The sequence below is a fragment of the Ylistrum balloti genome, unplaced genomic scaffold, assembly GCF_031769215.1.
Source record: "Ylistrum balloti isolate Yb309-2 unplaced genomic scaffold, AGI_CSIRO_Ybal_v1 Utg370924, whole genome shotgun sequence".
In the NCBI taxonomy this organism is placed as follows: Eukaryota; Metazoa; Mollusca; class Bivalvia; order Pectinida; family Pectinidae; genus Ylistrum; species Ylistrum balloti.
Window position 1 is genome coordinate 122,394 of NW_026782523.1, and position 24,455 is coordinate 146,848.

General features: G+C 36.1%; 1 protein-coding gene across 1 annotated transcript; it reads right to left on the minus strand.

Moving 5' to 3' along the window:
• Positions 1-472: 472 nt before the first annotated feature.
• On the minus strand, positions 473-23,009 carry LOC132559490 (D-aspartate oxidase-like). The gene is made up of 10 exons (XM_060224116.1): positions 22,741-23,009; positions 19,504-19,618; positions 19,094-19,179; positions 11,182-11,247; positions 10,927-10,981; positions 8,459-8,557; positions 5,010-5,074; positions 3,166-3,283; positions 2,463-2,561; positions 473-1,617 (listed from the first exon to the last, which is right to left on the minus strand). Exons 1-10 carry the CDS (start codon positions 22,935-22,937, stop codon positions 1,504-1,506), a joined length of 1,014 nt encoding a protein of 337 aa, XP_060080099.1. The 5' UTR covers positions 22,938-23,009; the 3' UTR covers positions 473-1,503.
• Positions 23,010-24,455: the final 1,446 nt, after the last annotated feature.

Sequence of the window (24,455 nt, forward strand, 5' to 3'; positions counted from 1 at the left end):
AACAACCTTGACCATCCGTCTGAAATGTGGTGCTATAAAGTTTCTTATATAAATACCCTTGACCATCCTTCAGGATTGTGATACTATAAAGTTTCTTATATAAATACCCTTGACCATCCTTCAGGATTGTGGTACTGTAAAGTTTCCTGGTGTAAACAACCTTGGCCATCCTTCAGGATTGTGGTACTGTAAAGTTTCCTTGTAAATAACCTTGGCCATCCTTCAGGATTGTGGTACTGTAAAGTTTCCTTGTAAATAACCTTGGCCATCCTTCAGGATTGTGGTGCTATAAAGTTTCCTGGTGTAAACAACCTTGGCCACACTTTTAAAACATTAGAATATGTAAGCAAGTTTGAGTTTCAGGTAAATAGGTCAGTGTCAAGGTCACTTATGGTACTAATTTTAGAATATAATTGTCCCAGTTCTGGTGGCTTCATACCTTGTGGGGTTTTCATAAAAAAATAACACACCTTTAAAGCACAAGAACAAATGGGAATTTCTAGATTGCTGGATCACGGTCAAGGTCACAATGATTATTATAGAAAATTGTTATCAGCTGTGTTGTCTTATTATTTTACTTCTTTATTGCATTGTTATATTAAAATCAGCAACAAACTATTATATTTTTCTTTTTTTTAAATTAACACCAAACATCTTAGTTAATCATCATCATATAGTAACCTGTGGGGGCCTGTAGAGGACATGAATTGCTTTAACAATACACAGTATGCTTGTTTTATCTGTCCACTTGATTTCTATTTAACATAAAAAATATCTTTTTCACTCATTCATAAGAACTGTTTTGTCATTACGACCATATCAATCATGTATATAGATGATAAAACAGTAATGAAATTTTGCTCTCATAATATTTTTGTTTAAATCTCATAATGTATAAACACTTTACAAATATTCTCTTTGGATAGAAACTTGTAGAAAAATTTATATTATTTTACCACAAACCTGTTAGAGAATATTTCATAGATATTATCTTATCATGGAAATATGCTTAACGAAATTGGCATTCTTTTCCTAACATTTGAACATAATTACATAATTTCTCTTTTCCACTGAAATATTGGCAGGAACAAAATCAGAGTGGCATCATGGTGTACCTCGCTTTGAAAAGGTATTGTATATCATAAACCATGTCGTTAGTGTTCCACACTTCTTTCCTTGAGGCTTGCATGCAATGAGATAAATTAAGATAAATTGCAATTATAAGAGTCCACAGACAATCATTTCGGCCAGTATTGGCATGACCAAACCTAAATGGTTTAGTTCCGTATAGTTCCAAAAGTTAATTTTCTAAATCCATCGACATCATGATCATCAGACTCTCTCGCTGTTACAGCTTCCATCCAAATCCATGTCCACACATTTTGTATAAAATTAACTGCTATCTGATACACACGGCCGGGTAGCCATGACAGGTATCAAATACTTACATGATATACTAGTTATGAACCTTTGTGTAATGACCTTGACATTAGCATTTAACCCTCATAACTTCGACGTTTTGACCTTGACATGGTCCACTGCCATCCGAGCAGCATCCAGGGCTGTTCCCCAGCTGAAGCAAACTCCGTTAGCACCATGACCATAGTTATGGATGATCTACAATGAAACCATGGAAATTATATTTTCCAAAAGACACAAAGTCAAAGAATTAATTTCTTAACCAAGAACATTTTTTTTCAACAAATCCTTTTGGCAAATGACAGTCCCAATCTGAATGTGGAAGCATATGCCAAAAAGCATCGATGATGAATTTGTGTAGGAAAATGAAGGTCAAAGTGACCTACATGTGGTTGCCCAATGCCCAAAGTATCAAGATCCAGTGATTAGAAGGTCAAAGGTCAAATATAGGCCAAGGTGACTTAATTTTGTTACATAACATATCTGTCTTCGGTCGGCCTGTGTCCAAAGCTTGGAGTTTCAGTGATAAGTAGTGTAAGAGATAGAAGTCAGATGAGATAAAGCGCAGAAAGACAGAAGGACAGACAGACACATCATAAACCGATACACTATCTCTCTCCCCCATTCATAAAGATATTTGATTTTTTTATCCTAATATAAAGTACTTTGTCAGAGTTTAGAACAATATATACTATACAATGACAAATGCATGATGAAATCAGCATTCTATGTAACAACATAGGGGAGGCAAACAGCAATGGCCTGACTGATTCACATGTAGTGACAAGTATAAAAAATGAACGAGAACAAAGTTTCCTTGTTAAATGGCTAATGCCTTAGAAGGAGATGCATTTACGTCAAAGAAACCAAAATATGATAAAGTCTATATTTAAAATGTCAGAATTCAGAGAACGATAAATCCTAACAACTTTAACATTATGAAGATACTCATACTGTTTCTGATAGCTGTATAAATTCTGAAATATCGTGAAAATTATTGACTAGATGTACAAGGGTACATAAACCCAGTATTGACAACATACCTGGATTGTCCTTCCGTCCACCTTGACCGCCTCCTTCTCCAGTCTGATATCATGTCTATGGGGACGGATTCCCACCCATCGTCTTACCTCACAGGCGTCCTAGAATGCACCCAAGTTTTGTAACTCAATGCGTATCATGTTTAGACATATTATCTTAGGAAATACTTATCATAAGTTGACAATTCTGTTATATTTCGAATGAAAAGCAAAAAATAGCAAGGTACATGTATGATAATCGTGGTAAATACTAGCTGTAATATACCACTCAGTTAGAGAGAATGTTTCTTAAGCTTGATCAAGCAAGCCAGGGCTATGGGTTCGAATCCCAGCAGAGGCATGAGAATTAATAACGATCTCTGATACGTTCACGTGGCTGAAGACGAGAAGATGAAAACTGCAACACATTTCCATAGAGTTTGGAAAACAATTTTTTAAAGCAAAGCTTGTTATATAAGGAATTTATATTTGCAATTATGGCATGCAGAAAATGAAATATGAAAATGGAAATACATCCCTACAAAGGTCACATGTCAAGGACACAATTCTGATACTTCCCTGCAAAGGTCAGATGTCAAGAGCACAATTCTGAGACTTCCCTACCAAGTCTCAACAGTATATTGAAAAGTAATCCCGACAACTGTTTCGAGAGTGTTCTTTTGTGAAATACACATTTAAACCCTATTTGATGTATTGTTTTACATACTTTGAGAGATGGGAGAATGTCCTGACATATTCCACGGATTCGGTTAAAAGTTTCTGGGATGTAGTCAAGTTCAGTTTGACCGACTTCACGTGTGACTCCCAAGGTCACATCATCTTGTCTGCAAAAAAATATTTTCATAAAAGGAAGTGGTGTAACTGATAATCAGAAAACGCTGGATAAGCATACATTATTACGTCACATAATGTGATTTCATCTTATTGCGATATTTGATGTAAAATCGTTGATGACGTAATTGATTACAGAATTTGTTCTGCTGTCTGTTTCGAGAAGTGTCCTTTAAGTAATTACGATAGATAATAATAATAAACAATTTATTTTGTTCTGTTTACAGACACAGAGAATCAACAAAAACAGACACAACAATGATGTTCTCAGTTAAAGATACATATAGACTTATAAATGACAAACAGTGGGAAAATATATATTGGATAAAAGTACATAAACGTTTCGGTAAAGCAGTATCCTTGGTGTTCGTTAAGGATTGGAATTTAACTATATTTGCTCCAGTACAATAAAAAATCTCCTAGATAAGACTTTATAAAAGTACTTTTGCTAAAATAACTTAAAATGGTTCATCTGTCATCAAGCTGCTCAAGAGAATATTTATATTCTACAATTCCTTTTAAAATCCTATTACACCCAGACTTAGAAGAATTTACCTGTAAATTTCAACCACTCTACGTTTATATCTAAACTGTTTTGCATATCCCATATGTGAACGTAAACGTCAAATTACTTGAGCATCAAAACTTACCCGGGGTTTACGCAATTGCCACATCAATGAGAACACCAAAGTTATCAGCACTTACCCAACACCAAAGTTATCAGCACTTACCCAACACCAAAGTTATTAGCACTTACCCAACACCAAAGTTATCAGCACTTATCCAACACCAAAGTTATCAGCACTTACCAAACACCAAAGTTATCAGCACTTACCAAACACCAAAGTTATCAGCACTTACCAAACACCAAAGTTATCAGCACTTACCAAACACCAAAGTTATCAGCACTTACCAAACACCAAAGTTATCAACACTTACCAAACACCAAAGTTATCAGCACTTACCAAACACCAAAGTTATCAGCACTTACCCAACACCAAAGTTATCAGCACTTACCCAACACCAAAGTTATCAGCACTTACCAAACACCAAAGTTATCAACACTTACCAAACACCAAAGTTATCAACACTTACCCAACACCAAAGTTATCAGCACTTACCCAACACCAAAGTTATCAGCACTTACCCAACACCAAAGTTATCAGCACTTACCAAACACCAAAGTTATCAACACTTACCAAACACCAAAGTTATCAACACTTACCCAACACCAAAGTTATCAGCACTTACCCAACACCAAAGTTATCAGCACTTACCAAACACCAAAGTTATCAACACTTACCCAACACCAAAGTTATCAACACTTACCAAACACCAAAGTTATCAGCACTTACCAAACACCAAAGTTATCAGCACTTACCCAACACCAAAGTTATCAACACTTACCCAACACCAAAGTTATCAACACTTACCCAACACCAAAGTTATCAACACTTACCCAACACCAAAGTTATCAGCACTTATCAAACACCAAAGTTATCAACACTTACCCAACACCAAAGTTATCAACACTTACCAAACACCAAAGTTATCAACACTTACCAAACACCAAAGTTATCAGCACTTACCAAACACCAAAGTTATCAGCACTTACCCAACACCAAAGTTATCAACACTTACCCAACACCAAAGTTATCAACACTTACCCAACACCAAAGTTATCAGCACTTACCCAACACCAAAGTTATCAACACTTACCCGGGGTATATGAAGTGGTCTCCATTACCGAGAACATAAAATTGTTTCACCCACGGTGCATTTACCTACAAAGTATACAGACCGGCACTCATAAATTTTGTGGGTTTTTTTCTGCCATCTTAGAGGCGTGAGTGATATACATCTGTTTTCCTAAGACCATTTTGTTTCATTGACAATGTCAATATGGTGGCCGGTTAGTAATAAGTAAATAATGGACGCAGGTAAAACTAATGCCTCTATATCCATATCTAAAGTATATGTTGATCAGGAGATGTTTCCTATAAAAATTCTAAGATTCTCAGTTATTACATATGTATAGCCAATTAAATGCTAAATAGCAAAAAACATTTCACTATTTTTAAGTTAAAATGACACTTAATGTTTCCTCTTTATATACTGTTCCTGGGAAGGCGCACAATTTTTCTACTCCAAGGTGGTCCACGCACACGGTATACATAATCCTCCGTTTCATTGTTTTCTTTCTGATTCGCTTCCTCGTATAATGCCTTCTCTGCTTCTCTTTCACAATGTGTTATGTCGTTTCTTATTCGTATTAAGGAAAGTTGACTATGATTTCTTATTTTTCTGATAATTTTAAAGATTCCTTTCTTTGGTTGTTGTGACTCAAAACGAACTAGAATAGGCCGGCTGTTATTGGTTATGTCACTGTACTCTGGTCTCTTTCCCAATCGTATAATTTTTTCTAGGCCTATCTTTGTTTGACACTCCACAGACTTCTAATACGTTTCTTTCCATCGTGATGGGACTGTTCTCGCTCTTTAATTTCAGCAACTATTTCGTCTTTGCTTGGTGCAGATTTCTCAGACTTCAAGTCCATTTCCAGTTAAGCAAATGACCCTTTGACCTCTCTTTCAAGTTACGCAATTCTATCTTCAAATTCCTGCGTGATTTGCTTACACCTCTCTTCCTCCTTTCTGTCCGTGAGAATGTTCTTTTCGACTGTCATTCTGCATTAGTTTAAACATATTTTATTGCCGAAAGCAGATGGATTGGGCACAAGTCACAACTTATAAGAGCCCTCTCCACAATAATATATACAATGAATGTGACAACAGCTATGTACAGTTACAACTCATTTTTAAATGTAAAATGTAGAAGGGAAAAAGGAAGGACAGAAAAGATGGGAGAGGAAGAGAAGAAATTGATTTAACAATCTGACGTAGTCAACCCTCACGCCTGGCACTATAATTGCACAACACATCATTCCTTCTTACACAGTTCAGTAAAACACCATTCCTATAGGCCATCTCGTTCTCTTCAAGGCTTTCAATTAAGCTTAACTAAAGTGCCAGGCAAACATTACTCGTAATTAATTAATAACATTCAATATTAAAAAAATAATATAAATACAAGTAGCTATTAGAGATACAGAAAGGAGAAGAGGGCAAGATCACAAATTCACAGAGTGAAGTCAGAATCTGTTGCCGGTCCGCATGTATGTGTGTACGATGTGAAAAATGTCTTCGTTTTCAGTAACGGCGAGTTCAGATTTTCCAGACAAAAGAGTTTCGAGATTAATTCGGTAATACGGACGCAAATTTACAAACATGTTTGCTCTCAAAATAGTATAATTAGGACATTAAAAAAATATTGATATGCATCTTTACAAAAATGTCCACAAGAACATGATGATGATTCTACTAAGTTTACACGGTACAAATCGTTATTTAACGCACTGCAGTTATATCTTAATTTAGTATGAATTATATTTAAACGACGTGGTCCGTAATAAAAAAAAATAGTAGATTTGTTTTGTCTTGGACTGATAGCTTTTCTAAATTTAGACACAGTTGGTAGATTTCTTATTTCATCGGGAAGATTGTTCCAGAGTTTAATAGTGTTAGGCAAGAAAGACAGTCTGGTATTGGTTAGTCTATAATTCGGTAATACATAATCATTGTTATTTCTTAATTCATACCTGTTTAAATTACTGTTAACTGTTGGTAAAAGATCGTGTAAATAAGGTGTTAGATTAGTATGGATCTTGTAAAATAAAATAAAATTTCTTCTATTTCTACTTCAGTTTCGAAATATAATGCTTGCCTAGTAACGTAACTTGGTAGACCGGTCACAATTCTCGCTGCTTCTAATTGTAATTTTTCTAGTAAATCAGAATGAAATTTAGAACAACCACTCCAAACTTCACAACAGCATTCAAGAACTGGCAGTATAGATGAGGTATAAATTTTAGATAGAGTTTTTCTATTTACTAAAAAAAATAATTGCCTTAAGGCATTGATCTCTTTTAATATTGATTGATATATAAAGTCAACATGATTCCCCCACTTTGCATTAGCACTCAATAAAACTCCTAAGTGCCTGTGGGTTTCTGACATATTTAATCATGTTTCACCAAATTGTAAATGAATGGCATTGTTTCGTAACGTGTTTGAGATAACAATAACATTAGTTTTATTAGGATTAAATGTTACCAACCACTTTTTGGACCAATCTATTATACGCTGCATATCAAAATTTAAAATTCGTTCTATTTCTACTATAGAGGAGAGTCATTCTGCATGGTGGACAAAACCACATTGTATCTGATTTTGATAGGATGTCCTATTTCTTTGAATCAAAATTCAGACATCTGATGCAGAAAAGGTCCTGGCATCAATCACACTTCATGTACTTCTTTGCTTCCTTCGAGCATATCTTGCAGTTATACTGTTCCTCCAGCGATGCGTCGTTGAAGGACTCTTCCGAGTTGGATCCCAGTTCAGAATCCGATTTCTTGCTACTTCTTGCACTACCGATTTTGCCTTTAGTCATTTTATCTGTTATTTCGCGTATCTTTTCGTTTCCACGAATCCACACTATATCTAGGATGGTCTCCTGGTCACTTCCGTACTATATGTATCGATAATTACCTCCTTATCGGCAAATTATCCACGAAAATTACCCCATTGCCTATAGAGCATCCTCAAGTACGACTGTATCCATGGCGTGACGTCAATCAGCAAACCTTGTTCGTTTGACCTAAATAAAGAAAGGGAGCGACAACGCCACGGCATGGAAATGAAATCACAACAGAGAGGGAACAACAACGCCACGGCATGGGAGTGATGTCACAACAGCGAGGGAGAGACAATGCCACGGCATGGAAATGAGGTCACAACAGCGAGGGAGAGACAACGCCACGGCATGGAAGTGATGTCACAACAGCGAGGGAGCGACAACGCCACGGCATGGAAGAAAGATCCCAACAGCAAGGGAGAGACAACGTCACGGCATGGAAGAGAGATCCCAACAGAGAGGGAGAGACAACGTCACGGCATGGAAGAGAGATCCCAACAGAGAGGGAGAGACAACGCCACGGCACGGAAGTGATGTCACAACAGCGAGGGAGAGACAACGCCACGGCATGGAATTTTTCGTGTGAAAACTAATAATTTAAGAGACTAAGATACGGTCGATTATGTATTTACCCTAAGCGTGTGCCCCCTGACAGGAAACATATCGTCATCACCAAACAACTGCCGACTTCCCCATCCGAGGCAGTTCACTGTGACATCACACACGGGTATCTGCGAACAGAAGATTTAGACGGAACTAAACAAGGAAACTAGAAGCATCGTTTCAACATGACTGAATATTTCACCACGGAACGTTTTTGCTGGCATGCTTCACACTTTTTATTTCGTTTTACAGAAAAATATTTAATTTTTTTCAAAATGCTGTTTTATTTTAACGAAACATTGTGTCGTTTTATTGAAACATCATTCTGATATTTCGTTTTAACAAAATATCATTTGTTATTTTGAAATGATATTTTCTTTTAGCCAAATATTTCGTTATTTGTAATGCTATTTGCAAAAATGAAAGATTAATATTGACATTTACAATATTTTCTCACAACACCATTCAGTAAATCAGTTATTAAGTATTTTCCTCATGTAATCTCATCCTCGATACTCCAGGAGTTACGATCACTTTCGCTCTCTACACCCCTGGAACATGGCATGGTAAACTTGAAGGCACAGGTAAAGTAATTTCATTGGTTCCAGGAGAAAAAACACTGACCAATCATAGGCTGATACACTACTTTTTGAAGATTACAAAGGAGCGACACCCAACTTCTAAGCCATTACAATTTACCGTTATGCAACCTCGAGATTCGTTTGATGTACATCAAACGATCAAACTAGTCTATTCGTCTTGTCCACAAAGTGTCACACACGGAACCTTCAATTCTGACATGACATGTTCCAGAGTGATTTACTTTCCATACATAACAGACATTTACTAAAGTTATGATCGACAGCTGAACCGTGCGAATTGTTTCCGTGACAACAAAAGGAAAAAGGTTCTGTATTTCAGTTTTATCCATTCAAAATTATATTTAGTATTCAGTTAGGTAATTGAATAAACTATACATGTGATAATATTGAACACTGCCTGCCTCCATATAAATCTAAAACATGTGTTATCCATTATATTAGATTGAAACAATTGTCGGTCGTTGAATACATGCTTGTCCATCATTTACAGTGTAAAAAATTTAATCAGAACCTGTTCTGTACACAGTACACCTGTACTCTAATGAAATACAGGTTTGTTTTGCCACTTGAAGCGGCGGTATACACGTGTTCATACTGTTGTATGGATGGCACGTTGAAAATTGACAAATGCTGAAAAATGGTCAGCTTCTGAAAGAGTTCAAAATGTTGTGACATACAAGTAAATAGCTGCTGGTTTCAAAGTCAGCAATTCAGATATTGCTTGGTCCCAGGTCTGTCAGATCTCGAAAGACTACAGATAGAGAAAATAGACTTCTGTGTAGACAGGCTAGGCGAATACTATACATCGGTGCTAACAAACGACAATGGGTCGTCGCCGTAGTTCCATCTACATACGTGTGAACAATAGGTGACTCTTTACGACCAGTAAGATGTTGTCTGTTGACTGGAAGGCACAAACAACAACACAGCAATGGATACGTCATCACCGGACATGGAATATCAGTTCTTGGTGAAGACTCCACTGATCGTTTTACACCTAGTCCATCAGACAGCGGGGTTCGTCTTCCGCGAAATCGTCAGAAATACCATCAGAATCACTTTCTGGCACGTTAGCATTTTGGTGTGACAGTATTACTGTTTGGGTATATATATATATATTGTTGTAAATTGCAATTTTCACTTTCATGTCCTTCATATAACTTTTCATAGCCACAGAAGCACCGTAATCAGATTCTTTGACCTTCAGTTGTTCTGCATTTCGATGCCCATCTACCGATCTAACGGATAACAAGATCAAACCACACAGAACCCGCCTAGCTTTAACAAGAAGTGGCAGAGGTGCACCTGTCGTCAGAACCAGACATGAACCAAATTGAGCATGTGTAGGAATTGCTCGAGCAAAATGTCAGACAAGATCAAGTGCGAAAGAACGGAAGGACGGACCGGAAAATGCAAACATCCAATAACACCTTGATCACATTACAACACATACAAAATTACATTACACAAATGCCATTACTCCGGACATATTGCTTGTTGGAAAAACATGCTACATGCCCAATATCAAGAACCTTGTCTGTTTCGTTATTAAAAAGAAGTTGCTTACGCATTTCAACACATTTCACTCCTGTGACCTTGAAAGTGGTTCAAGGTAATTAATATACCAAGCTCGGTAGACCTTCATCCCAAGTAATTTATAAATTTCAAGCTATTGACCACTGTGACTTTGAAAGCCTTAAATCAGCACCCAGGGTCTTTTGGATATGGAGAAGAAGTCATTTGAATGGATTTTTTTTAAACACGCGGGCGCACGACGACGGACAAAACACGTTGGCTATTGGTTATCTTGACCCTTCGGGTTAAATGACCTATATATATATATATATATATATATATATAATAGATAAAAGATCAACTCGTACTTATTAACTTACCTCTGATAAAGATGTTACCCTCTGGCAAATAACATACCCTCCATTTGTACGAAATCTGAAATATTAGTACTCAGGACAAACCAGCAACATCGCAAAACATAACACATGTGACGTTATCAAGCACAAGACATTGAAAGCTGTGAAGTACAGTACGTTTAATAGTAATTTAAAGATTTTCAAAAAGATTTTTTTCGGACATTTCAAACTTCCGTTTTCATACATTTAAATGCATTTGCTTTTGCTTTAAAGTTTTACCTCTTCATGAGCCAAGGGAGATAACGTCGACATTCTACCATCAAGGTATCATACCACCAACCATATCTGTGAACACAACGTGTTTGAATTTTTCAATCATTCGCGATGGACTTTTCATAACAAGAAATAATAGAAACACTTTGGTGTAAATCATTGATAGATCTGACTTGTAGTTTAATCTCTTTCTTTCTATGATGAGTTGTATTGGTAGTGATATTAGCAGTGAGAGAGTCTTGTTATAATCATTGGAATACAAGCATATCAAAAATTGTCCGAAATCTGTTAGATTCTTCTAATTAGACATAAAATCAAACACGCAATAAAAACGACAAAGGGGACTAACCTAAATTACATCCCTACTTTATGAGAAACATCGATATTTCAGCTAATATCAGTCCAAAATGGTTGTCATGTTGGTCTCTAAATTAGCCTACAACCAATAGTAATTGGCTGGCAAAATTCAAATATAAACTTCGAATACTATGTCACATGAAACAGGACTCAAGTTGGAAAAATGATCCTTACAAACACGCACAATCGATATTTGCCAACCTAATCATCATCAAAAGCCAATGCAAAATGCTTTGTGATAGTCTTTACTTGACTCTAAATTGTCAAACACTAGAACCCGTTCTTAACTTGTTGTTAATGTTACAAGAATCTCCGTTTACAGACAGACTATATAAAGCTATATCATGGACCACAGACGACATGTTTACGGCATGGGGAGATCACGGACCACAGACGACATGTTTACGGTATGGGGAAATGACGGACCACAGAAGACATGTTTACGGTAGCGGGAGATCACGGACCACAGACGACATGTTTACGGTATGGGGAGATCACGGACCACAGACGACATGTTTACGGTATTGGGAGATGACGGACCACAGACGACATGGCATAACAAAATATTTGCCAATAAAATACATTCTAGTTAAAATGTTACCTTGACCTTTGACCTGGTGACCCAATTAACTTTTGTTTGATTTTTGCATGTACATATATGTATTTTATGTTCACTTACCATTTGATTTCAGTCAGTTATTTAGCCGTAAAACATTTATATGATAATTTTCACAGTAAGAAATCAACAATTCATTGCACTCTCTGTTGCAGGAGTATGCTTTTAGGCGAATATCCTGGGCCTTTTGTTTATTGACACTCAGTAAATTGATTATATTGATATATTAATGTGTAGTTTACACTTCTACTGAATATTTAAAAAAATATCACACATAACATATAGTGGTGGAACATATTTACAATTTGGGAAAAAGCTATAATCTGGCCGCTTTGATCTTGATAGTGGGTCAAGGTCATTCATCTGAGCAAATTTGGTAATTCTTCAATACAACATTGCTTCTGGTTAAATATCATGACCCTAAGTATTTTATGATGGGTAGAGGATAATTCATTTTTGTAGCAATTGACTTGTGGACCTTAACAGCTATATCACTATAAAGACTTTTATAGGCTGTAACTGCAGTAACAGTAGTCAAAATATTTAGCATTTAAGGCAACAATACTCCTCATTCTTAACAAAATTCCATGGCACCAGTGGAAGTTTGAAAATGTGTTTATCAAGATGGCGGCTGTGGGGACGATATTGGATTTCAGGCAGATTAAAAAATAACAACACATGGTCAGGACCATTTCAGGACCATTTCTGGTATGTTTCAAACCCACTTGTTGAACTTGAGAAGTTTATTGCTATTGCTGTGGGAAACCATAATTATCCAATCATGTCCCACTTTTGTCAGCTCAGATGTAAGGCATACCAGGAGTCTTACAGTGGGAGAAAACTAGAGTACCAGGGGGAAATCTCCATGATCAGGCAGGTGACCCTAAGACAGGTGACTCCCAGGCAGGTGACCCCCAGACAGGTGACTCCCAGGCAGGTGACCCAAGGCAGGTGACCCCCAGACAGGTGACCCCCATGCAGGTGACCCCCAGGCAGGTGACCCCCTATTTGTTCAAATTCGTTCTGTTACTATACAGGTTAACAATTTCTTTTTATATATAAAATGTGTATTCAGTCTCAAATAAATAACAAGAGGCCCATAGGTCTTAACGGCCACTCGAGGTCTTCAGGTCTTTGGCCAGTTTTAGAACCTGTCCATCAGTCCAAGCATTGGAGCAAACAGAATAGAACTGTTAAATGCATACAAAGTTTTTACCGTTTCGAAGTTTGAAGGTTAATTTTCCCTTTGACAAAGCATACTACAGGGCCAAATATCAGGGCCCGTATTCATGAAACCATTCTCATGCTCAAGCATAGATTTTGTGCTCAAGCAAACATTTTTATAATTTGCTTAAATCATATGAAATAATACAAATGTCAAATATAAACATTGAATATAACTTTGACTTGAAGTCCTTTCTTTGGCAAAAATCAGTCTTATTTATTAATTTTGAACTGAAACAAGGCATAAGGCTTGCGCACAAAATTCATGCTTGAGCACAGTTTCATTAATACGGGCCCAGGTCTCAAGGCCCCTAGTTATTGAGAAAAAAAGTTATTTTCAGATTTCAGCATATTTGACCTCTGTGATCTTGAATTATTGAAAGTAACTGTTTGAAGATTTCATAAAAAATGTAATTGAGTAGTACTTGTTAGGATTTCAGAGAAAAATAGAGAAGGTTTTTGAAACAGCAATGTATTTGGATAAAATTTTGATCCGGAACTATAACTCTGCGCGTGCTACTTTCTATGAAATTTTAGAAACATACTTTTCATTTCGAGTAGTTTTGTACGTTCTACGAAATTTAATAAACTTACTTCAAATCAATATTGTAAACGTTTATAGTAGAAAACAGTATTTTAAATATGGATTTGCATTAAAATGATCAATATAAAGCCGTTGTAAGAACGTGTAAGACTATCAACAATTTCATTGGATTTTGTCCTATATAAGAGACAGCTAATTGAAAAAAATATATCAATTGTGAAATATGTTATATATAGAAAACTATTTTACAAAATCCATTAACATTATCCGATAAGATTTTGAAATGAAAGTGAAATATTCATTTTAGACCTGGTGTCACGTAAGCATGCGTATACTTTGTATGGTGGCACTCATAACGTTACTAGGTATGGGAATTGCCATTATGTACCATATAAAAACAGAAGGTATTATAAATATGTGTGTTCTTTATAAACCATTACCTGCGTTATCATCACGTTCTTTACATAAATTATTTCAAATGTACTCGCACATAGTAAAAAGAATGGTATGTGACTGAATTTTATATAGCATTTTGTTTGAAGCGAACGTTTGAATGTCAACCATATTGGATTGTGGCCCTTGGTTTGAATCGGAAGTAGTGTAGGGAGCATATTAATAATGTTCGTTAATAAAAATCATAAGAAACAAGAGGTTCCATGGGCCTGTGTCGCTCACCTCATCTGAAAATTATATGTATTTGAATAAAATCGTCCAACTTAAAAAAACTTATTCCTCTAGCTTGCTATTACATAATTATCACGGCCAAGGACCCACTAAAAAGAATTTTAAGTTCTTAACACATTTGACCCCTTGACAAACTTTTGTATTTTTTTATTTAAACATATTTTATTTGTCAATCAACAAAAAGGATTAGGCACAAGTTATCGCAACTTAAAAACGCCTTCTCCATAATATTTCATTATACACAAATGACATGACAACAATAACAATAACATTTACAAAAGTATATATATATGAGTATAGAAAATAAGTGAAGAAAGGAATGGGGGAGAAAGGAAGAAAAGGGAACGGTAGAGACTAAATGGAGTAAGATATGATATATTATACAAAATTGCTACTGATCTTAAAATCTTTTACTATATTTTATGTATGTTTGAACGACAAGAAAAATATTTTCATTATCTTCATCAGACAGGTTTGGAGAACCAGAAAGAATAACATTAAGAGAAACGTTACAGTAACGTGTGATACTGTCAAACATGATTTGCCGTTGTTGTGTATACAGCACACAATCAAAAAAATAATGTATTACATTTTCACATCTATTACCACATGCACATGTAGGATAACTTACAATATTAACTCTATACAAATCATATTTTAAAATACTACAAGAATGACGCAATCGTGTGTGTAAAATATTCAGTTTACGATTTCCAACATCAAAATATTTAGGTAACAAGTCATTTTCATTATACTGAATCAATGATTTAAAACTGTTTATGGATGGCTGTTCTCTAACACTGTTAGGTAATTCATTCCATAGTCTAATAGAAGACGGAATAAAAGACTGAAATGAACTAGACAGTCGGAAATTGGGAACAGTGTAATTTTCAATGTTTCTCACTTGATAGGTATTCCGTTCGTGTACTTTAGGAGGTAGAAGGTTAGTTAGATAAGAGGGTGTTCGTTTATTGTGGATTTCATACATCAGTGAAAGTTTCTTAAGTTTTCTTCTATCAGACAGAGGTTTAAGTTGAGATTCATGATATAATGACTGTTTACTAGAAAATGAGGGCAGGCCCGTTATGATTCTAGCTGCTTCCAACTGAACGTGTTCAATTTTGGTGAGATCTGCTAAAGAACAACCATCCCAAACTTCACAGGCATACTCTAATACAGGTAAAATAAATACTTTGTATATTCTTAACAAAGTTTTCTTGCTCAATAAAAACTTAAACTTCCGAAGTACTGATACTTTTTTCATACATGTTTTTTGAATTTCGGATATATGTAACGACCATTTTGCATCTGCACTAAATACCACGCCTAAATGTTTATGACTTTTAACACAATTTAGGGTTTCATTACCAAAAGTAAGTTGTAAGGGCAAAATATTTCTTGAATTTGATATTAATAAAACATCAGTTTTCTGTGGATTGAACTTGGTGAGCCAATCTCTAGACCATTTATCAAGTTTTTCCAAATCTCTATTAACAGACCTTTCAACATCAACATAAGACGATGAAGAATACATCAAAGAGGTATCATCAGCAAATAAGCGTGAAATACTATTCAAATTATCAACAATATCATTGACATATATAAAAAATAATAGAGGACCTAAGACACTTCCTTGTGAAACACCAGCATTCGTATAACTTATTTTGGAATATGCGTTTTTTACTAGAACCTGTTGTTGTCTGTTCGAAATGTAATTTTCTAACGACTGTAATAAACTACCTCTAATGCCATAACCATGTAATTTGTGTAATAAACCTTTATGCCAAACTCTGTCAAAGGCTTTCGATATATCGCAGAATATTAAACAAGCATGTTTTTTCTTCCAATGAACAACATATGCTATAATACATTTCTATTCATTGGTGAACAGTTGAATGATGAGTCATAAAACCAGATTGTTTTTCATAAAATAACGAATGATCAATAAAGAAATTACAGATATATTTAAAAACAACTCTTTCAAAGACTTTACCTATGCAAGACAACAAAGTAATTGGTCGATAATTCGACACCAAATGCCTATCGCCCTTTTTGAACAGAGGTAAAATAATGCCTGTTTTCCACTTTTCCGGAAATATCTTATGATCAAGTGACATGTTGAAAAGGATTGTTAATGGCTTGCATACGGAACTCGCTGTAAATTTTAGCATGTGATGACTTATAGTATCATGACCAGATGCTTTTCCTAATTTCAGAATCTTCAGAATATCACATATTTCGTCACTTTCAACATTAATAGACTCGAGTACAGAAGCATTTCTGGAATCAAAGCGAGGCAAAGCATTGCCAATATCGTTAATTCTGGAGATAGATCTAAAATAATTATCAAGAATATTTGCTTTTTTATCATCTTCATATTCAATATTTCCGTTATCAGGATTAACTAGTGGTGGAATAACCTCTTGAGAACCAGAATGTTTTAATAATTTGCGAACTAGTCTCCAATACGACTTAGGATCACTGGTATTCAGATTATCTATAATGTCACCAACACTATTATAAAACATTTCTTTGGCATATTTTTTCATGTTATTGACCACATTTCTTTGTCTTTTAAATTTCTCTAAGTTTGAAATGGACTTAACATGTTTGACGGCATTATGTAGACGGTCTCGTAACTGAATAGCTTTTCTTAATTCCAAATTCATCCATAATTTATCATCAGGCCTTATATGAACTATTCTCTTAGGTATATATTCTTTAGCAAACGTCAAAAACTGCCCGGTAAATTCAACACATGCTTCATTAACAGATATAAAACTTTGAAAGAAAACAGCCCAATCAAAAGTATCTATCAAATAATTTAATTTATTAAAATCAGCATGTTTATAGGCCCAAACTTCTCGACTGTATGTACAAGATAGATTCACAGGTATAGACAAAAATGCAACACATCCATCATGATCGCTAATATTACGGTCAATTGGAATAACATATGAATCTGTAAATTTATCAGGATCGGTTAATAAGATTGGATCAAGTAAACTATTTCTGGTTGTACCTCTCCTAGTCGGCTCATCAATAACATTTGTTAAGTCCATTTCCAACATAATTTGATGTAAAATATGATTTGTAGATAGTGTTAGCATATCTACATTTATATCGCCAACAATAACAACATTTGAAGTAATATCTAATGCCTTTTCAACAGAATACTTAAATTTCTGTCTTTTCTAAACAGTTCGGCAAAACCAGGTAGAATTAACTCAGTAGTAGGTACATTCATATCCAAATGTGTTTCAGTCATACATAAAATATTAAATTTATTTGTAAGGTTTTCTATATATTCTATTTTATTTCTTACACTTCTTACATTTAAATGGAAAATAGATAATTTATTTACTGACGGACCCGGATTAGTTTCCACATCCATATCCAATACAAGAATAGCAAAATAAAACAAAAAATTATGTTTTGAAAGTGTGACTGTAAGCACATCAGCATGAGAGAACATACGCCTGCTTTAACAGCAGTTAATAAAAGGTTTATAAACAGTGTATATTCATTGAAAAAATAGTCAGCATTTAACTGTATCACACAACGTACTTTTTTTTTTTAAAAACAGTCCTCTATATGCTTTGTTATAAAAGCACCCGATTGAAATCCTGTGCGATATTGCTGACAAATCACCGACTAACCGTTATCAAAAATAGCATATTGCACAGGATTTCTCCCGGGAGTACTCAATGAAAACGCATACATGTAACACCCATCGTAAAGAAGAATTTCTTAATTTATACGCATGACTGACTGCACGTGCCAGGTTGTCGATATAAGGTCAAGGTAGCTAGGTAAAGAGAGAGGGTGTCTAAAGAAGAAATAAAAGCAGAACAGAAGAATGAAAAATGAAAGAAAAAGTAAACATGGCTTCATTATTTTTCTATTGGAAAACATGAAATGGGATTGGTTGTTACAATATGTTCATTAAATTGTCAATAATATAACACATACATTTGTGTCATATACAGATATATGTCTCTGACTATCAATTTCGATGTGTTCAATAAATGTATATTAAAATAAACATGAACTATATCCAACTATATATAGATATGTTTATATACAAGAATATGTACCAACCATAGTAGTACGGACTCCTTATACACTATGTATATATATTATACATTATGTATAGAGTACAGCAATAAATACAGTACTAAATGGTATGTTTAAGGTCAGTACAGGCAATGGCAAGTAATATTATTTGTATTCTTTCATCTCAGCATGCAACAGGTCCAGTATAAGATTTCTAGGCATTTGGTGTTTTGACATTTGTATATATATATATATATATAAAGTCGCATCTAACCCCTGTGATATTGAAAATGCGGCAAGATCAATTCAGAATTTGTTTGAAGATGTCATTACATTTGATCCGTGAAAGTGAGTGAAGATCAATAATTTTGTTATTGCTAAGAAATCGTTTGAAAACAAAAGTTGATGCGGACAACGGACATGAAAACCCCACCTACTTGTATCTTTTGCCGACAGGTAAGCGTTGTAGTTGTTCAGTGGACAGAACCGAGAATCCATAGTCCATGTGACGATGTATTGGCAGCTAAAATGACAAACCATCTGTCCACAACTGGCTTTTTGTATGTTTACATCCTGGTTCGGTTTCATGACATTTCAAACAAACATACATCATGTATATCCAGATCTGGTATGACGCTAAGTGTTGGTGAATCGAGACTGAGAGACATCATATACAAGAAAACAGCACGTTCTACTTGTATATTTTAAATACATAATAGTCTACGTGATTTGCTCCGTTTATCAGATGTGGTTTTAAAATTCTCTTTTCTTTCAAATTACTATCACGGACTTCGAAAAAATAGATATTATAAATCCGTGTTATAATTAACTCATGGAGCCAACTTACTGCCACTTTCTCATTCATTAGTTGGTAACCAGACACCCGGATGACGCCAGCTTCCGGTCCTTCATCTGACTGCCAAATTCGATCGAACCAATCAAATGAATCCTCCAGCCACTTCCTGTTTAGGTGAAAAATCGATGGTCGTTCAATGCCCGACCCTTGTCTTCACATATAAGTATTAACTAACATGTAAAGGAAACGCAACATCCGATTATCATTAACACGCTCAAAATATCATTGAAAATTTTCGTTTCATCAATATAGTCAATTGAAATATTCATTAGAACTATCCGACTTCAATAACAGCTAGGACCTGTGTAGACTTTTGTTGCTGCTGGAATTCCACAATGCATAGAGTTGATAAGTAAGCGTCACCGTCTCTAACTATACATGTAATATACACATATCACAACACGTGTAACGTCTCTAACTTCACATTCAGTAAACACCTATCATAATACGTATTCTGTATCGAACAACACGTGTAGCATGCACTCACACAGCACGTGTACCGTCTCTAATTACACGTGTAGTATGAACTCTCACAACACGTGTAACATCTTTAACTACACTTGTAGTATACACCTATCACAACACATGGAACGTCTCAAATTACATATGTAGTATATACCTATCACAACACGTGTAATGTCATGGACTACACGTGTACTATTCACAACACGTGTACCGTCTCTAACTACACGTGTAGTATACACTTCTCATAACCTTTGTATCGCCTTCAACATGCGTGTAGTATGCGCCTCTCATAAAAATACGTGTAACGTCTCTAACTACACGTGAAGAATACACCTCACAAAAACACGTGTACCGTCTTTAAATACACGTGAAGAATACACCTCTCGAAAACACGTGTACCGTCTCTAACTACACGTGAAGAATACATCTAACAAAAGCACGTGTACCGTCTCTAACTACACGTGAAGAATACACCTATCAAAAACACGTGTACCGTCTCTAACTACACGTGAAGAATACATCTCACAAAAACACGTGTACCGTCTCTAACTACACGTGAAGAATACACCTCACAAAAACACGTGCACCGTCTCTAACTACACGTGAAGAATACACCTCACAAAAACACGTGTACCGTCTCTAAATACACGTGAAGAATACACCTCACAAAAACACGTGTAACGTCTCTAACTACACGTGAAGAATACACCTCACAAAAACACGTGTAGCGTCTCTAACTACACGTGAAGAATACACCTCACAAAAACACGTGTACCGTCTCTAAATACACGTGAAGAATACACCTCACAAAAACACGTGTAACGTCTCTAACTACACGTGAAGAATACACCTCACAAAAACACGTGTAGCGTCTCTAACTACACGTGAAGAATACACCTCACAAAAACACGTGTACCGTCTCTAACTACACGTGAAGAATACACCTCACAAAAACACGTGTACCGTCTTTAACTACACGTGAAGAATACACCTCACAAAAACACGTGTAACGTCTTTAACTACACGTGAAGAATACACCTCACAAAAACACGTGTAACGTCTTTAACTACACGTGAAGAATACACCTCACAAAAACACGTGTACCGTCTCTAACTACACGTGAAGAATACACCTCACAAAAACACGTGTCACAAAAACACGTCGTCTCTAACTACACGTGAAGAATACACCTCACAAAAACACGTGTAACGTCTACACATGAAGAATACACCTCACAAAAACACGTGTAACGTCTCTAAATACACGTGAAGAATACACCTCACAAAAACACGTGTACCGTCTTTAACTACACGTGAAGAATACATCTCACAAAAACACGTGTACCGTCTCTAACTACACGTGAAGCATACACCTCTGAAAAACACGTGTACCGTCTCTAAATACACGTGAAGAATACACCTCACAAAAACACGTGTACCGTCTCTAACTACACGTGAAGAATACACCTCACAAAAACACGTGTAACGTCTCTAAATACACGTGAAGAATACACCTCACAAAAACACGTGTAGCGTCTCTAACTACACGTGAAGAATACACCTCACAAAAACACGTGTACCGTCTTTAACTACACGTGAAGAATACACCTCACAAAAACACGTGTAACGTCTCTAACTACACGTGAAGAATACACCTCACAAAAACACGTGTAGCGTCTCTAACTACACGTGAAGAATACACCTCACAAAAACACGTGTAACGTCTCTAAATACACGTGAAGAATACACCTCACAAAAACACGTGTAGCGTCTCTAACTACACATGAAGAATACACCTCACAAAAACACGTGTAACGTCTCTAAATACACGTGAAGAATACATCTCACAAAAACACGTGTACCGTCTTTAACTACACGTGAAGAATACATCTCACAAAAACAAGTGTACCGTCTCTAACTACACGTGAAGAATACACCTCACAAAAACACGTGTAGCGTCTCTAACTACACATGAAGAATACACCTCACAAAAACACGTGTAACGTCTCTAACTACACATGAAGAATACACCTCACAAAAACACGTGTAGCGTCTCTAACTACACATGAAGAATACACCTCACAAAAACACGTGTAACGTCTCTAACTACACATGAAGAATACACCTCACAAAAACACGTGTAACGTCTCTAACTACACGTGAAGAATACACCTCACAAAAACACGTGTAACGTCTCTAACTACACATGAAGAATACACCTCACAAAAACACGTGTAACGTCTCTAACTACACATGAAGAATACACCTCACAAAAACACGTGTAACGTCTCTAACTACACATGAAGAATACACCTCACAAAAACACGTGTAACGTCTCTAACTACACATGAAGAATACACCTCACAAAAACACGTGTACCGTCTTTAACTACACGTGAAGAATACATCTCAGAAAAACACGTGTAACGTCTCTAAATACACGTGAAGAATACACCTCACAAAAACACGTGTACCGTCTTTAACTACACGTGAAGAATACATCTCACAAAAACACGTGTAACATCGTCAACTGACTGTGTATTATACACCACTCACAGCATATCACAAGGCGATACACACACACTACTCAACACCCATGTATCGCATCTACACGTGTAGTATACTGTTATACTGTACACTCATGCTAGCAAGCACTAGTCATTGCAATGAAACAACACCATCAGCTGACAGCACAGAGTTTAGAAATAGACATGTAAACATATCCATTACCAATGTTGTACCAGTGGATAAAAATATAAAAATACCGTGCTTGCTGGCTCGACTTAGCCGGTGTTAGTTCCAGATTAGGACGAAATATGCCCGCCGCTCCATCGCTGGTTGTCTCTTGGTCAAACTTGTCGGCAACGATGGTCACTTTCGCGTTAGGAAGGATTGACTGGACATTAACGGCAGTGGATAGTCCAACCACTCCAGCACCCAGTACAACTACGTGAATGACCATGATAGTCCGAGGCCATGAGAACAAGTACACAGCTACAAAAGCTTCTGTAGATAACACTACAATGTTTTGTCGCTGTGTACACTACAAATACTGGAAACTCACTGTGTAAGCAATGCTAACACACGATCGAGCACTTTAACAGTTGTCAGTATACCAACGCAAACAGCTAAGCAAGCATTGGAAGGGGAGATAATAAGACCAGCGGAACAATAAATCTTATCTCAAACTAGTATAACACTATCTGCTCACTTTTCGTTAACAAAATAAACAATTGAACCAAATAGTTTTATCTGTTTTATTTGACTGACTAACACAATGCAACAAGCTTCACCGATTGTGAATGAATAAAAACGTAAAAAAACTAATATGTTACTAATATTGAATTTTAAACAGCCTTTGTTCTGTAACATTTTATCTACCTTACACAACCCTGCGGTCTGACGTTTGCGTAAGATTGGGAAGATTTCTCTAATTCCCCGTCTGTAGACGTGTACTAATTAAAAGGGACACATCTCCCTTTATCAATCCCTCCAAAGGAACACGTTCACATTTAAAGTGTACCCTGAGTGTACTTTTATATTTAGATATAATGGCGTTTGCTGTGCTCCGTTTGCTTGATTATAATCCCCCAAATGACAACCCGCATACGGATCGATGGTATCAGTACCACAGCTACCAAACAGAAAATATGTCGCCAAATCGATCCCGCCAGAGGGGATGTGACACTTTCATCTATAGTTCATGTAGCTGAGGCGTCAGTGTATATTTGCGTGGAACAAAATCCGTTCTTCTTTAAAGTAGAACCTTTCTCGTTGAGCTGTTATATATAAGGATTCAAGAACCAAACTTCTATCTTGTCCAAAGCTTCTACTCTCAGAAATATGCGTGCGTTCCAGCTCGCCCCCGAAACAAACAAAAATACACTGCCCGCGTACGTCACCGCACGAGCGAACCTACTACACTTTGAATTGAACTATATCGTGTCGAGAATAGACATTCACGCTGACAAACAAGTTTCAAAGTATGTGAAAGCAAGATTATTAATTGTTCCAACCTTGCTTATGTCACTCTGACCACGCTTTCAGTCATAAACCAAGTGTAACCTAACCACGTGACTTTCTTGGAAACCTACCATTGGCAATTGTCATGAGCCACAATGAAACAGGGACTGCTGTACATATCCATTGGCCACATTAGCCACCTCCTCTGAACTTTGACCTTCAACATAATCATCAAGATAAATCATAAGATTGTAACCTGTTATATATATATATAAGCAAAATCCCAAAATTTCTTGTGCTCCGGGAATATTTCATTGTAATGGTAAGCGGATTATGTATATTAAAATTTAGAAAAGGTCAACACGAGCCACGATTATATTATCGTATATAAATTTACACTGTAGGAAACGATTGGCTTGTCTACACTCTAGAACGAGGCGTGGTCTCTCAGATATACTTTCCGTAACCGTGAGCGGATTAACACCATCTGGTTGTACCCGTGATACCGATACACAAC

Excerpts from the sequence above, each read along its gene's own strand:
- LOC132559490 (XM_060224116.1), bottom strand. The coding sequence starts at position 22,937 with ATGGTCATTCACGTAGTTGTACTGGGTGCTGGAGTGGTTGGACTATCC. Across the intron at positions 5,075-8,458 it reads TCAGGGGGCACACGCTTAGG|GTAAATGCACCGTGGGTGAA; the intron begins GTAAATACATAA and ends TATACTTTGTAG. Across the intron at positions 3,284-5,009 it reads GACCACTTCATATACCCCGG|ACAAGATGATGTGACCTTGG; the intron begins GTAAGTGTTGAT and ends ATTTTTTTGCAG.